Source organism: Orycteropus afer, unplaced genomic scaffold (assembly GCF_000298275.1).
Source record: "Orycteropus afer afer isolate SDZICR_OR568_19922 unplaced genomic scaffold, OryAfe1.0 scaffold00334, whole genome shotgun sequence".
NCBI classification, from domain to species: domain Eukaryota; kingdom Metazoa; phylum Chordata; class Mammalia; order Tubulidentata; family Orycteropodidae; genus Orycteropus; species Orycteropus afer.
Window position 1 is genome coordinate 2740856 of NW_006921921.1, and position 16058 is coordinate 2756913.

The following is a 16058-nucleotide window of genomic DNA, read 5'->3' on the forward strand; positions in this document are numbered from 1 at the left end:
TATTCTGGTTAGCAGTCAAATGCCTTAGGCACTGCACCACCACAGCTCCTTTAATCCTACATAAAGCATGAATAATTAATATGTCAGCACAATATTTGCCGTTCTCGTTTCCAATGTTGTTAGTTGCCCTAGAGTTGACTCCGATGTATGGCCACCTCGTATGCAGAGTAGAATTGTGCTCCATAGGGTTTCAAGGCTGCGACCTTTCAGCACATTACCAGGCCTTACTTCCAAAGGGGCCTCTGGGTGGGTTTGAACTTCCAACTTTTGGTAAGTAGTGATGACCACACATAAACCTGTTTGGGGAGGTGGGAGTAGTCAAGTTGGGTGAAAAAAGAAAAGTTTCTTACTCTATCTCATAAAACTGTTGCATTGCATTTGTGGCTTCATGAGCTGTGATTCTCTGTGCCTTCATAGCTCAGCTTTTCCTCTCCATCCCTGAGTATGATAACTGCCTCTTGTTTTATCCTTGCCTCTCAAGCCATCAATCCATGTTCACAAAACATCTGTCACCCTCATGCTCGCTGTACCTACCTGGGACCAAATCAGCACAGTTGTACATGTGAAGAAGGCTACCACGGGGATGGCCAAGTGTGCTTACCAACAGATCCCTGCCAAGTGAACTTTGGAAACTGCCCAACAAAGTCAACAGTGTGCAAATACGATGAGCCCGGACAGGTGAGTTAATGCTGCATGCAACTGACGTGGCTAGAAGAATAGGACAGCCACTGATGCTAATATTATGCCAGAGGTATAATTGCCCTCCCATTGCTCCCTTTCAGTGCTCAACTTTGGCTTCCTCTCCAGATGCTCATGGCTCCCCATGTACTCAGGGGTCTCCCAGACTTCAATGTGCCTCTATCCTAGTCCCTCCTCAGAACTCATACTTTCACAGCTTCCCAGTGAGAACATAACTATCCTATGTTCTCTTCTATCACAGTCCTATAAGGAGATTGACAAAATATACAACCAATCCAAAATATACAAATAATCTAAAATGAGTTGGCAAATTAATGCATAACCACATCATGGGTTAATACATGATTGGCTTTCACCTACAATCCTCCATCCTCTTTTATTTCTTCCCAAGACAAAAGGGTATGCTTAGAACCAAAGATACCCTGAGCCAAAAGGATGAAAACTGACAAAATGTCAGACAGCACTGACAGACTGTAGGGATATTCTGGGATGAGACTCTGCCCTTGCAAGTCACATCATGACCTGGACTGCTTACCCTAACTTACTGCTGCATACAGGGAAAAAAAATCAGCCTGGTTGGGGGACTTTTCCTGAGGCATCCAGTTGAAAGAGTCCTTTCCCTAATATCTTATTTGCCCATCAAATACTTACTGGGTGCCTACTGCATCCATAACCACATTGAGTCTTGTGTAGAAGAAATCTGCCTTACAGCAGGGTATTGCTATGTGGGTAGGGCTTTAGTGACCAACCCAAACACACTCATTTGTTCCCTGAATTTTAATCAGCACCCCAGGAGAACATTACTGCAGCCCCTACAGAGAATCAGCTCAATGTCACCTCCAAGAAAAAGGGTATATCATGCAACATTTCCACTGTCAACCCCTGAGGCAGGTTTGCAGAGAAATTCAAGGGGCTGAATTCCCATTCTCAAAATCCTCAAGATGTCCTTGTGGGAAAGTTCATTTTACTTCCCAACTCCTAAGACCTTGGGAATGAGATTAAAATATCTTTTAATATATATTTTTTTAAAAAAAGAAAAAAGTGGGGTGATGTCCAAAGGCAGATTTTCAAGGCCTAGGAAGCTTCCATGGTTCACTCAGAAGCAATGCATTGCATATTCCAGAGTAGGTTTCCCATCCTTGGTACTATGGACAGTTTGGGTCAGACAATTCTTTGTTGTGGAGAGCTGTCCTGCACATCATAGGATGTTGAGCAGCATCCCTGGCTTCTAGCCAGTAGATGCTGGTAGTACCACACCCCTCCAGTTGTAACAATCAAACATGTCTGCAGACATCACCCAGTGTCCTCTGGGTTAAGACCCCTGGTGGAAAGCCACTGTTCTAGATCAATAATACATCCATCTGAACCTCAATCTCTGTTCACCTGTAGACAATCTAAAACTAAGAATTCTGGAGCCGGAGAGGCCAAGGGTTAGCAAACAAGAAATCTGAAAAGCTAATCTTTGAAAACAAAATGTATGAGCTTCCCAGCAGGTGAGATATCCCAATACGATTTCCACTTGGGATACTTTGACACTTGAGGGTAAACCCACATTTCAGACCTATTTGAGTTAGTTTTTATGACAGAATAAAAATATAGATTAAAGATGAATATCAGCTAAGTGACTAACTGAAGACCTGTTTGTTTTTCTCCTTCTGTTGCCTAAAGTCTCACTGTGAGTGTAAGGAACATTACCGTGATTTTGTACCTGGAGTGGGGTGCAGTATGACCAATATCTGTGAGTCAAATAACCCCTGCCATAGGAATGCAAACTGTACCACCATCACGCCAGGCCAAACCAAGTAAGTCTTTTCAATTTCATATCATCTTTCCCACGTGTCAAAATGGTGGCCAGTCAATGCTATAAGTACTTTGAAGGGTAAGAAACATGTCTTATTTGGCCTTTTATCCACTTTCTACCCCATGTAACACAGCAGAATGCAAGGAACATAGTAGATACTGAATAAATCTTTGTTCAACCAGTGAATCACTCAACAACCATTTCCTTTATAACAGCCTTTAGAACACTTTGGAATATTGACCTGGGCCTGAAAATGTGGTCTTAAATGGTCAGTGTGTAGGAGAAGGAAACCACTGTCACTAGGAAAACAAATGTCCATTGAGATTACAGGGGTTTGACCTTTAATGTATGTGCCTGTTTCCTCATTTATGAAATATTACCTATTAGTGGTGCAACAAGGCTAGAGAAAGTATAGTAGGGGTATTTCCTGGACTCTGGCTTTGAAAATGTCTGTGAATAAAAATATTTGTGTGAGAACTCCTGAGACTGAAGCAGCTTATATAATGGAAAGAGGGGCATACTGGAATTTAGAGATCTGTGTTTGGAGGGGGGTTGGGGAACAGGTCTGCTGGACTGGTTGAGACTGGACAACTCCTTAGACAGTTGCCCTGAGATCCTCTTCAAACTTTAAACCAAACTAGCCCCTGAAGTTGCTTTGTAGCTAAATAACAAATTGGCTCAAAAATTAATGAATATCACACATTAGTACTATGCTCCTTTTAAAAAAAAAAAAAAAAAGGCCATATACGAGACCAAACAATCAACAATTACTTTAAAACAAAGATGAGAATGTAAGGGGGCAAAATCAAAGAAACCAAACCCACTGCCATCAAGTCAATTTCAACACATAGCAACAGAGTGAAACCACGCCTTAGGGTTTCTGAGGCTGAAAATCTTTATGGTGGCAGATTGACTCATCTTTCTTCTGCAGAGCAGCTGGTGGGTTCAAACAGCCAACCTTTTGGTTAGCAGCCAACTGTTTTAATCACTGCCCCACCAGAGCTCCTTGCAAGGAGGCAAGGAAACTAGATTAATGGAAACAGAACAACCAGAATGGAAAGGAGAATGTTTACACATTGTAAAAAATGTAACCAAAGTCAGTGAACACCTTGTGTAGAAATTACTGAATGATAATTTCTACCAATTATACTACCTAAATAACTATGTAAACCTTCACTGAAACACAATAAAATATTATTTTTAAAACCTGGTTTGAATTCCAGCACCACTACCTTCTGATGCATAACCGTGAGAAAATGACACCATCTCTCTGGCTTCAGTTTCTCCATGTATAAAATGAGCAAAATATTATCTCCTTCATAGGGTTGTTGTGAGGATTTCATGAGAGAACTTTGGAAACTGCATAGAGTTGTAGTGCAGCTACTGTACTGTACTGTGTTGTAGTCTGTTTTCAGTTGTGGCACCACTAGGGTTAGAACGAAGGCTTTAACTCCCAGACTGAGGTTTCTGTCTCTGTACCACCTTTAGTTCTCATTACGAAGGAGTCCCACTGCCTTTGTGAGATGAAAACCATAACAGATGCTGTGTTGTTGTTCGCTGTCATCATGTCAGTTCCAGCTCGTGGCGACACTTGCACACAGAACAAACTGCTGCCCGGCCCTACACCATCTTTGCTATTGTTACTGTGCTCAAGTGCACTGTTGTGGTCATTGTGCACTGCGAGTGCCTTCTGACCTGGGGGCTCATCGTCCGGCTCTCTATCCGACAAAATTCTGCTGTCATGCGTACAGTTATCATTGCCTAATTTTCAGAAGTAGCTCATCAGGCTTTTCTTCCTACTCTTAGTCCGGAAGCTCCACTGAAACCTGACCACCCCGGGTGACCCTGCTGATATTTGAAATACCAGTGGCCTAGCTTCCAGACTCATAGCAACACATAAGCCACCACAGTACAACACACTGATGGACAGTGGTGGATAACACACAGTGAACCATGTAATTATAGTTTCTATGCTTCCACAACCCCCCTTTTATATTCTTTCAAGATCATTCTTTTATAGTTGGGTTTTGAATGAATGAGGCTACTAGTAAGTTCTGCCTGGAAAAGTCTTTACTCATGATAGGTGGAGAGAAAAGAGCTCAAGAATCAGAATAAACAAACAAACAAACAAAAAACCCCACCTCTGTTGAGTCAATTCTGACTCATAGCGACCCTGTGCAATGGAGTAAAGCTGCCCCACAAGGTTTCCAAGACTGTAATCTTTACAAAAGCAGACTTCGTATCTTTCTCCCATGGAATGGCTGGTGGATTTGAACTCCCAACCTTTCATTAGCAGCCAGCACTTTACCACTGCACCACCAGGGCTCCCAACTATCAGAAATACCAGATAGAGAGAATTGTACCTCCCACCAGGGCTGCAATGAGCATTAAATGAGATCCCATTTGTCAATGCCTGAGCAGAACTTGGCCTGTAGAAATCACTTGCACACACAAACACACACACAGCTATGCATATATGTACATAAGTATACAATACACATACATACTCATGCATATACGCCTTTGAACATAGATTCTGGTAATGCTAACCCAACAAGCCAGGTTACACTATTTTTTACCATCCTTTGAGAAAGTTTGAGTAGCATAAACCATTTTTCCCCTTTGTGTTTGAGAAGATAAAATCTAAAAATTAAACTGGAGCATCAGAATAATAAGCTTGTTTTGGTTACCTAGTGCCGCTCTACAGCATAGTGCCTAAGGCACTTGACTGCTAACCAGAAGGCTGGCGGTTCAAACCCACCAGCCACTCCTTGGAAGGAAGATGGGGCAATCTACTTCCGTAGTGATACCACCTGGGAAACCCAAGGAAGAGTCGCTATGAGTCAGGTCCAACTTGACGGCAAACAACAACAACAACAAAGTGCCGCTCTAACAGAAATACCACAAATGGGATACTTTAACAAACAGGAGTTTATTCTCTTACCGTTCTGCAGGCTGGAAGTCCGAGTTCAAGGTGGCAGGCTCTAGGCGCTGGGTAAAAGCCCCTCTACCTTGGGGTCCAGCTCTGCCTCCTGCTCCCCGGCCCACTCAACCTAGAGGCTTTCTTCACTCAGGCAGCTGCTGGTTGCTGAGGCTAACAAGTCCAAAGTTGGCAAAGAAAAAGGCACAGTCCTGATGTTACCAAACCACATGGCAGGCCATTAATTCAAGTCCCTTGAAAGTCCCAGGATCAGCAGAGCATGACAGTCTACTGAATGAAGACTCAGCGACATGCAGGGTTCCAGTGTACCAAGAAGCTAGAGACCATTTCCAAGGCTTCTCCTTGTATGCAAGAAGCAGATCACATCCCTAAGGCAGCTACTCAGCTGCTCACAGTAGATTCCACCATGGAGTTGATGACCAATCTCTTAATGGGGAATAACTACATCCAGCTGCCTAGCCACTCAACCAGGCCCAGCCAAGTTGACATACAACCTTAACTACCACATGCTTGTAAGAAACTTATGTTTTGAATGTCAGTGGAACTAAAAGTGAGTTCAAGGGATATGTTACCCAGAAACCTCCTCTTCCCCTATTCTGTTTACCTAGTGCCACTCTGACAAGAATATACCACAAATGGGATGGCCCTAACAAACAGGAGTTTATTCTCTTACAGTTTGGAGGTTTTAAGTCCAAGTTCAAAGTGCCAGGCTCTAGGGGCTAGGTGAAAGCCCCTCAACCTTGGAGTCCAGCTCTGCCTCCTGCTCCCGGCCCACTGGAGCCAGAGGCATTTCCTCACTCAGACAGCTGCTGGCCACTGAGGCTGAGAAGTCCCAAGGTTGACAAGTAAAAAGGCACAGTCCCGATGTTACCAATCCACACGGCAGGCCAATAACTTAAGTCCATCATAAGTCACAAGGTCAGCAGAGCATAGCAGGCTGCTGAGCAATGACACAGCTACATGCAGGGTCCAAGCGTGCCATAGGCTAGAGATCGTTCCCAAGGCTTCTCTTTATATATAGGAAGCAGACCACATTCCAATGGGAGCTACTCAGCTGCTTGTGGTAGATCCCACCATGGAGTTGATGGCCAGCCTCATCATGGGGAATAACTACCACCAGCTGCCCAGCCAATCAACCAGGCCCAGCCAAGTTGACACACAGGCATAACTACCACATCCCCCAAAAAGAACCATTGCTAGAAAGAGGCTTAGGTGAAAGGCTGGCATTGAGAAAATCTGGAACCTACAGTCTTCAATTTAGTCCTTGTAAGATAAAGATGTATTTTGCTTATACATCTTCAATATGGCAAGCAGTTTATGTAGAATCTCAAAAAATCAAACTGCATTAGTCATAGAACACCACCCGATAAATAATAGATGCAAATCTGTTGCATCTGTGAGCTCTTTGGCTCACCACTGTGGTGACGTTGGATAAGTCACTTAACTTTTCTGAACTAGTCCCCTCACCTGTTGAGCAGGGCTAGAAGCTAAGAGCATCTCCCAGCAAAAGTCTAATGAGTTGTTAGATATCAACATGCTTTTGAAACTTTGAGCTCTGTTCTAATTACAGGGAGTCCCCAGTTAGAACACCCAGCTTACTGACAACTCCTACTTGCCCTTTAATTTATGTAAATGTACTCTCACTTTGAAATGAACTCCTATGGAAACAACCCCTACTTGAAACAAGTTCTTCATCACAATCAGCTTCACCAAATGCCTTAACCACTGGGCGACCAGAGCTCCTTTAAAGTTAAAAAACCAAAAACCAAACCCACTGCCATCAAGTCGATTCTGACTCATAGCCACCCCCATTTGGGTTTCCAAGGTGGTAAATCTTTACAGAAGTAGATTGCCCCATCTTCCTTCCAAAGAGTGTCCGGTGGGTTTGAACCTCCAACCTTCTGGTTAGCAGTCAAATGCCTTAGGCATCACACCACCAGAGCTTCTCCTTTAAAGTTGAAAAAAAAACATAAAAAAAAAAAAAAAAAAAACCTCACTGCCGTGGGAGCTCTGGTAGCATAGTGCCTAAGGCACTTGACTGCTAACCAGAAGGCTGGTGGTTCAAACCCACCAGCTGCTCCTCAGAAGGAAGATGGGGCAATCTACTTCCGTAGTGATACTGCCTCGGAAACCCAACGAGGGGTCACTATGAGTCGGGTGCGACTCAACGGTACATAACAACAACAACAACAACAAGCCGTCAAGTCTATTCCAACTCATAGATATCCCTCCTTGGGTTTCTGAGGTGGTATCTCTATGAGGTAGATTGCCCAGTCTTCCTTCTGAGGAGTGGCTGGTGGGCTTGAACCGCCAGCCTTCCAGCTAGCAGTCAAATGCCTTAGATGTTAAGTAAGGCTAAATGAGAACCGTAATTCTCTTAAGTGTTTCTTCAAGTCCAATTATGTTACTTTTCGTATTGTACCTCTTTCTTATTTGATGCAATTCAACATAAAATGAGAAGGGACACAACTGGAAGACAGTGCAAAAAGTGTGGTTCACATTCCAACTGCACAAACACACAATGAACAAAGCTGAAATGTAGAGACTCTCAGAACGTTAGTGATGTTTATAATATCCAGTGTCTGTGTAAGACATGCACAGGTCAGGATGTCCTTGAAGATGTCCCTGATGTAAACCATCTTTCCAAGACAACATGGTGCAGAACGAAGAGCACAGGTTTCCACACAGACCAAGGCTGACATTCTGCTTCCAACTATGTTCCTGGAAGTACTTCCCTTAGATTTTGCAATACGGGCACCTGCCCTGGCCACTTCAGTTTAGAGAGCTGTATTCTGGCCTTTTGCTAGTCATACCCAGACAAGGAGTCTAAAGGATCAAGGAGACATCCCCTCCTAAAGCCTAAGCCTCCCTTTTAGATCACACCCCAGGCATCCAGGACCTTATCATTTCCACCCAAATGGCTCCCCACCAGTTTCCTGGGTCTACACAGGCCCTTAATGTGTCCATGCTTCCCAGGGTATAGCCAGGGGGTGGCCATTTGCAGAGGATGTGAATGAGCTTAGGTGAATAGGCTGGGGTGTCCCCATGTACGCATGTAGCCCTCATGGTGCAAGAGGGAACTAGAGGTGGGGAGAGAAGGGCCGTAGACCAAGACTCGGGTTTCTTTGCACCCTCATGTCCCATCATGGACTCCAGGGAGTCTGAGAACTCTACGTTCACTCTTACAGATACCAGTAAATTGGTTAAGTTTGAAGCATAGATTATATTTTATTAACAATTTGTTACTGTTCTGTATACTTTTTAAATATTTAGACATATAGAATGAGAGGCTTTGTTTGGACTCTTGACCATCCCTTCAAACACGGGGCAGAACTATTTCCTTGGATGAGTTGTTAGCTTCTTTGAATCTCAGCTTTGTCATCTGTAAAACCAGGATAACAATGCTTATCATGTTGAAGGTTGAGTGAGATAATTTCTAGAAACCTGAGAGTTGTGCCAGGTTCTTCCTCTCACTCCATCGCAACATCCAATCAGATACCGGGTACTGTAGTGTCTTCCTTCTTAATGTTTCTACCCTTCCTTCCCTCCTCTCTGGCCCCCTGGCCACTGCCTTAGTTCAGGCCCTCATGTGCTGCTCACCAATTCTACTGAAACATCCTCTCACTGGTCTCTCTGACACCTACCTTGCCTCCTAATGAACCTTCCACAGAGCCACCAGGGTGGTCTTCTGAAACATACATTCAACTAAGCATTTCTTTGCTTAGTGTCCTTCACTGGATTTTCAGAGCTGCATGGTAGAATATAATCTTCTTTGCATGACATTCGAGTCTCTGCTTGATGTGGCACCAGCATTATCTCCATGGCTCTCACAGATGCATCCCTGGCTCTGGTTCTACTGAACTCCTTACTGTCAGGAAGCTGGGCTGAGCAGAACGGAGCTGAGCTATCTGAAGTAGCCCTTGTTGTTATGTGCCACCTGACGCATAGCGACTCCTCCTTGGGTTTCCGAGGCAGGATCACTATGGAAGTAGATTTCCCAACCTTCCTTCCGAGGAATGGCTGGTGGGTTTGAACCACCAGCCTTCTAGTTCGCAATCAAGTGCCTTAGGCAGTATGCCACCAGAGCTCCTACAACAAGCCAAAAGGAAAGCAACAATCAAGGCTTTAATCACTTACTGTGACACTAGAAGCAAGAGGTCAAATCTGGAGAAAGGCGCCTGATTCCCTGTCCTCCTCCTTCCGCAAGTACAGCCCCTCAGGTGAGGGTCAGGAGGGTCAGCACGGAGATTGAAAATACCATGGTTTGGGTTGTTGTTGTTGTTGTTGTATGCCGTTGAGTCAGCCCCGACTCATAGCGACCCCTCCTTGGGTTTCCAAGGCAGTATCACTACGGAAGTAGGATTGCCCAACCTTCCTTCCGAGGAGTGGCTGGTGGGTTTGAACCGACAGCCTTCTGGTTAGCAGTCAAGTGCCTTAGGCACTATGCTACCAGAGCTCCTTGGTTTGGGTTAGGCACACCTTAATCTTCAAAGTGACATCTTTGCTCTTCCACACTGTTTTGGTTACTTTGTGCCACTCTAACAGAAAATACCACAAATGGATGTTCTCAACAAACAGGGATTTATTCTCTTACAGTTTTGGAGGCTAGAAGTCCCAGTTCAAAGTGCCAGCTCTAGAGTCTGGATGAAAGCCCCTTGACCCTGGGCTTCAGCTCTGCCTCTTGCTCCCGGCCCACTGGAGTTGGAGGTGTCTCTTCACTCACACAGCTGCTGGCTACTGAGGCTAACAAGCCCAAGGTCGACAAAGAAAATGGCACAGTCCCAATATTACAAACAACATAGCAGCTACTAGTTCAAGTCCTGAGGCAGTCCCAAGATCAGCAGGAAACATGGCAGGCTGCTAAATGAAGACTCAACGACATGCAGGGTCCAAGTGGGCCAAAAACTGGACACCTTCCTCAAAGCTGCTGCTTATAAGCTGGAAGCAGACCACATCCCTAAGGCAGTTACTGAGTGGCTCCAGTAGATTCCACCATGGAGTTGATTGCCAGTCTCATCATGGGGAATACTACCTCCAGCTGCCCAGCCACTCAAAACCAGGCCCAGCCAAGCTGACACATAACCTTAGTTACCACACACATTTTATTTTTTTATTTATTTTCAAATCAGAAGTGCTTTTTCATTTTATTTGCAGTGTTTCCTCTCCTCACTTCCCACCCCTGATAACCAACAAAGGAAGTTTCCTTCCATATATAAACCTTTCTTTGACTTTTTACAATAATGAACTAATACAATGTTTGTCCTTCTGTGATTGACCTATTTTACTCAGCATAATGTCCTCCAAGTTCATCCATGTTATGCGGTGTTTTGCAGATTCTACATTACTCTTTAGTGTTGCATAGTATTCCATTGTCACATACACTTTAAAGAAGTCTTTTGCAGCAGATTTGCCCAGTGCAATATGACATCTGATTCTTAACTGTTGCTTCCATGGGTGTTGATGGTGGATCCAAGTAATACGAAATCTTTGACAACTTCAATCTTTTCTTCATTTATCATGATGCTGGTTATTGGTCTAGTTGTGAGGATTTTCATTTTCTTTATGTTGAGTTGTAATCCATATTGCAGACTGCAGTCTTTAATCTTCATCACTAAGTATTTCAAGTCATCATTCAGCTGTCATTTTCATTATTGATCTCAATCCCCAACTAGTCTGTAAGGTCCTTGGGGGTCCATGACTTAATTTTGTTTCAGTGACTCCTGTCACTCATGAAAACAATCAAATGAGTAAGAGTATGGAAGAAAGACAACTTCATGAATGAATGAAATTTGTTAAACAACTGCACTAAGGTTTGGGGACATCCTGTACGCTAATTAAATCTTATTAGCATTAAAAATAGTTAATTGCATCCCATAACTTATAAAATGCAAGTGCGTAGGAGTCCTTTAAAGCCTCAAGAAAGCAGGAGAACTTCACTGTAACAAAGACCCAGTTTATGAAAGAGACGATGCTGTGAGGGCGCCGTAGCCCAGCTGAGAGCATGCAGATCGTCAAAGGGTCTCATGAGGTCGCTGACCTTGCACCCAGGTTTGAGGTAAAAATGGAAAATATTTATGTCATACATTCCTCGCAGCACCACTGCCTTAAAATATGACTCTCCTGCAATCCTTAGAAAAGACATCTCAGACCATTTGACACAGAACAGACTATTGGCCTCATGACCACTTAAGAAACTTTCAGAGAGAAACATACTTAATTTGTAAAAGTTACATATTCTTGTTGTTAATGGTTGTCTTCAAATGAAACTTCTGCAATTTATAGCAGGATTAACTTTCACCCATGACTATTGAATCACCTCCAAGAGTTACCACTACCCCTTGCTGTTGTTGTCATGTGCCGTTGAGTCAGACCCGACTCATAGCGACACCTCCTTGGGTTTCCAAGGCAGTATCACTATGGAAGTAGATTGCCCCATCTTCCTTCCGAGGAGTGGCTGGTGGATTTGAACCGCCAGGCTTCTGGTTCGCAGTCAAGTGCCTTAGGCACTACGCTACCAGAACTATCTCCCTTACCCTCCTTAAATTAGCACAGCCCTGTATTTGCAGAGGAAATTAGTATTTAAGTAGGAAACTAACATGAGATTATTTGAGTGTATTAAATAGATTATTGTTTCATGGTTTTATTGACCTTGGTGATATTTCATTACAAGGTTCCTCGACCTAGGAATAGTAACAGTTTAGGCTGGATAACTCTGTTAGGGGTAGAGGTTTGCTGTTCTGGGGACTGTAGGATGTTTAACAGCATCTAATGGCCTTTAAACAAGCCTGGTGATGCAGTGGTTAAAGCACACAGCTGCTAACCAGAAGGTCAGCTGTTCAAACCCACCAGCAGCTCCACAGGAGAAAGATGTGGCAGTCTGCATCCATAAAGATTGTAGCCTTGGAATCCCTAGTGGCAGTTCTACCCTGTCCTATAGGGTCACTATATATCAGAATTGACTTGATGGCATTGGTTTTGGATTTTTGTGTTTGTTTTTAATGGCCTCTACCCATTAGGTGGGAACTCTGGTGGCATAGTGCCTAAGGCATTTGACTGCTAACCAGAAGGCTGGTGGTTCAAACCCACAGCCACACCTGAGAAGAAAGACTGGGCAATCTACTTCTGTAGAGATACCACCCCGGAAACCCAAGGAGGGGTCACTTTGAGTCGGAATCTACTCGACAGCAGTGAGTTAGACCCATTAGGTACTAGTAGTACACCCTGCCCCCTCCACCCCTTGCCCAGAGTTGTGACAACCAAAAATATTTCCAGACTTTGTCAAATGTCCCTGGGGGGAGAGGAAAGGCAAAATCACCCGATAAAGAAGCACACTTTCTAACAACCTTGAAAAAGGAATCAGTGGGTGATCTCCCAATCCTTCGTTATAGATTAAAGCTCCCATCTAGCCTTCTAACTGTTGCTGGAATGTTACTTCTCCCAGAAGCCTTCTCTTTTTTCTCCAGGCAAAATTCTTCCTTCCTGCTCCCAACACATCCCATTTAATTTTCTATCATGGCACTTACAATGGAGCTTAATTCCATTTGTGGACTTGCCCCACTATACTATCACCACCTCTCACATTACTTTTGCTGCTTTTGTCACCATCTTCATCACCATTATTATCAACACTTACCAAAAATTGAGTTTTTCCTATGTGTCTGCCACTGAATTAGCTGTTTTACATGTATTATCTCTTCTATAAACAACCCTAAAGGTATTAATAAATCCATTGTATAGGTGAGGAAACTGGAACTCAAGGAGGTTAAGTGACATTATCAAACCCATTGTCATCAAGTTGATTCTGACTCATAATGACCCTATATAGGACAGAGTTTCCATAGAGCGCCATAGAATTTCCCAGGCTTTAATCTTTATGGAAGCAGATGGCCACATCTTTCTCCTGCAGAACGGTTGGTGGGTTCAAACCAACAACCTTTTGGTTAGTAGCTGAGCACTTTAACTTCTCAATGGCCTTATCACATTGCTGTAATTATTTCAGATCCATCTCCGGCACGGGAGATTTTGAACAAGCGAAGTATCTGTTATTATCCTCTTTGTAGTACTCTTACCTAGCAAGATGCCTAGAATTAAGTGAAAACCAAGCCAAACCTGTTGCCATCAAGTCAACTCCAACTCATAATAATAATTCTATGGGACAGAGTAGAGCTGTTCCAGAGATTTGCAAAAGCTGTAACTTTTATGAAAGCAGATTGCCACATCTTTCTCACGTGGAGTGGTTCGTGGGTTTAAACTGTGGACCTTTCAGTTAGCAGCCAAGTTCTTGACCGTGGCACCGCCAGGGCCCCTAGAATTAAGTGAGTACTTAGTAAATAATGAGTTCAGCAATCAGGCACTGTCCTAGGTATCTGGAGGTGTGTGGAAACAAGGCAGGAGTGCTTCTCATGCAGCAGAGGAGTTACCCTCCAGAGGGTATTCCGGTGGAAAGGACTATGACGGGCTCTGACAGTGCTCTGCCCAGGTGGGGAGAATCAGGTCAGCTAGGGCTGCCGGGAGAAGGTCACACCTGAGCTAGAGAGTGTTCCTGGCAGAGCCAAGAGCCTAAAAAATTCCTAAGAGCCTCCTAAAGCAGCTGGGTGTAGCTGTACTTTGCAGTGACAGAAAGGAAGGGGGAGGATGTCAGACAGGACATGAGCGGGATCACTGTCTCGGGTCTTGCATGACACATGAAGCACTTCACCTTCTCCTGAATATGACCAGAGCCATTGAGAGTTTTAGCACACAGGTGCCAGTTTCCCCATTTGGAGTTTGTATGGCCTATAGATGTGAGGAAGGAGCTCTGGTGGCCCAGTGCCTAAGGCATTTGACTACTAACCAGAAGACTGGCAGTTCAAACCCACCAGCCAGTCCATAGAAGGAAGACCAGGCAATCTCCTTCTGTAAAGATTTACCACCTTGGAAACCCAATGGGAGTCACCAGGAGTCAGAATTGACTCAATGGCAGTGAATTTGGTTTGGTTTTTTTCCTATAGCTGTGAGGAGACATAAAACCAGGGGCAGAATGATCAGTTAGGAGGTCATGGCAGCAACCCAGGCAGGCAAGGGGTGATGAGACCTGAAACATCTGTTGAGCGATATCTCTTTGTTGAAAATATCACTTTGCCATCCGACCATATTTAGAGATATAACTAGATTAATGGCTATGTACTTATTCTTTGGAATGCTCTCCTAATGAGTCATACCTGTGGTATGACCACAGCAACACTGGGAAGTAGTCACAGCACGTGGTCATCTCCCTACATCTCTCCCTCTGAACTATTCTTCCCTGTGTTGTATTTGCTGTCTCACCTGTCTCCAGGATCCTGGGGAAGGTCGTTTTCCTAAGCACCTTATCCATTTCAGCCAGCTGTCAGCTCATCTTTGGTAGAAGTAGTGGTGTGCTGGAGCCAGAATTTACTGATGCACAAGAGGTGTGGGATGAGAATAACATTTTCAAGAATTTTGCAAGCTGGCAGGCATCAAATTGGTAGTCTGTAACTGGCCGTGGTGGGAGTATTTATACCACTAAAATAGGCAAACATTATAAATCAGGGCCCCATCGCAAGGCCGTGTAAATATATATAACACATCACCACTAGGTAGAGTAGTAGCTGAATCCAGAGAAGACATTATCCAGCCCAGGAAGTATTTGTATTAAATAAGAGTTTTTTAAGACTAGAGAGTGTGTATCTGTGTATTAGTGTGAATCTAAGCTCCAGGAGGATAGGAGCTTGTTTCACTGCTGTATCCCACGTCTAGAACACAGATTAGCACAGAGAAGAAGCTTATAAGCATGTGTTTTTGTCATTTAAAGGGAATTTATTATGCTTCAAAGACCCAAGAGGATAACTGTCCAAAGTTGAGGGAGGTGAGGTAGAGTTTGAGGACACAGGGGCAGAGAATAACTTCTAGGCAATAGCTATTCCACTTTGCTAGAGCACAGATCATTTTCCTCCCCCAAATCTAGTATTTAACATAAAACACAAATGAATCCAGCAATGGTGCCAGGGCTTTGCCCATCTGGCATGGCCTTTGTCCTTCAGCAGTAACTATACCAAGATGGTACATGAGCAGATCCCAAAATATGTGATATGCAAAATAAATGCTAAGGGCTTTCTGAGAAGCAGTGTTGGGAAGAAGATTGGGAGTGGGAGGTTCTCCCCAGAGGATTAGAACTAGAACTGGACAGAAAAAAAAAAAATCAGAGGTGTATTATAGATGACACTAGGTTCTGTAAATACAGTGACCAGTGTGGAGATTCCTATCAACATCCTCAGGGGGGAAAAAGAACTGTTGCCATCAAATTCGCTCTGGCTCATGACAATGCCATGTGTTTCAGAGCAGAACTGTGCCTCCTAAGGTTTTCAATGACTGATTTGGGGGAAGTAGATCACCAGGACTTTCTTCCAAGGTGCCTCTGGGTGGACTTGAACTGGCAACTTTTGGGTTAGTAGCCGAGCGTTTTAACTTTTTGCATCACCCAGGGACTTCCAATATCCAAAAGTGCCTCCCATACTAGGACTTTTTCCATTTTGTAGTGCCTAAAGGCACTTGACTGCTAACCAGAAGGCTGGCGGTTCAAACCCACCAGCCACTCCTTGGAAGGAAGGTTGGGCAATC

At 44.0% G+C, this 16058-nt stretch overlaps 1 protein-coding gene across 1 annotated transcript in view; it reads left to right on the forward strand.

Moving 5' to 3' along the window:
* Positions 1-16058, forward strand: part of STAB2 (stabilin 2) — a 228909-nt gene that overhangs the window by 53045 nt on the left and 159806 nt on the right. Inside the window, exons 7-8 of the mRNA XM_007952402.1 lie at positions 482-678; positions 2368-2501. Coding sequence (XP_007950593.1) covers positions 482-678; positions 2368-2501 — 331 coding nt within the window. The remainder of the gene's footprint in view (positions 1-481; positions 679-2367; positions 2502-16058) is intronic.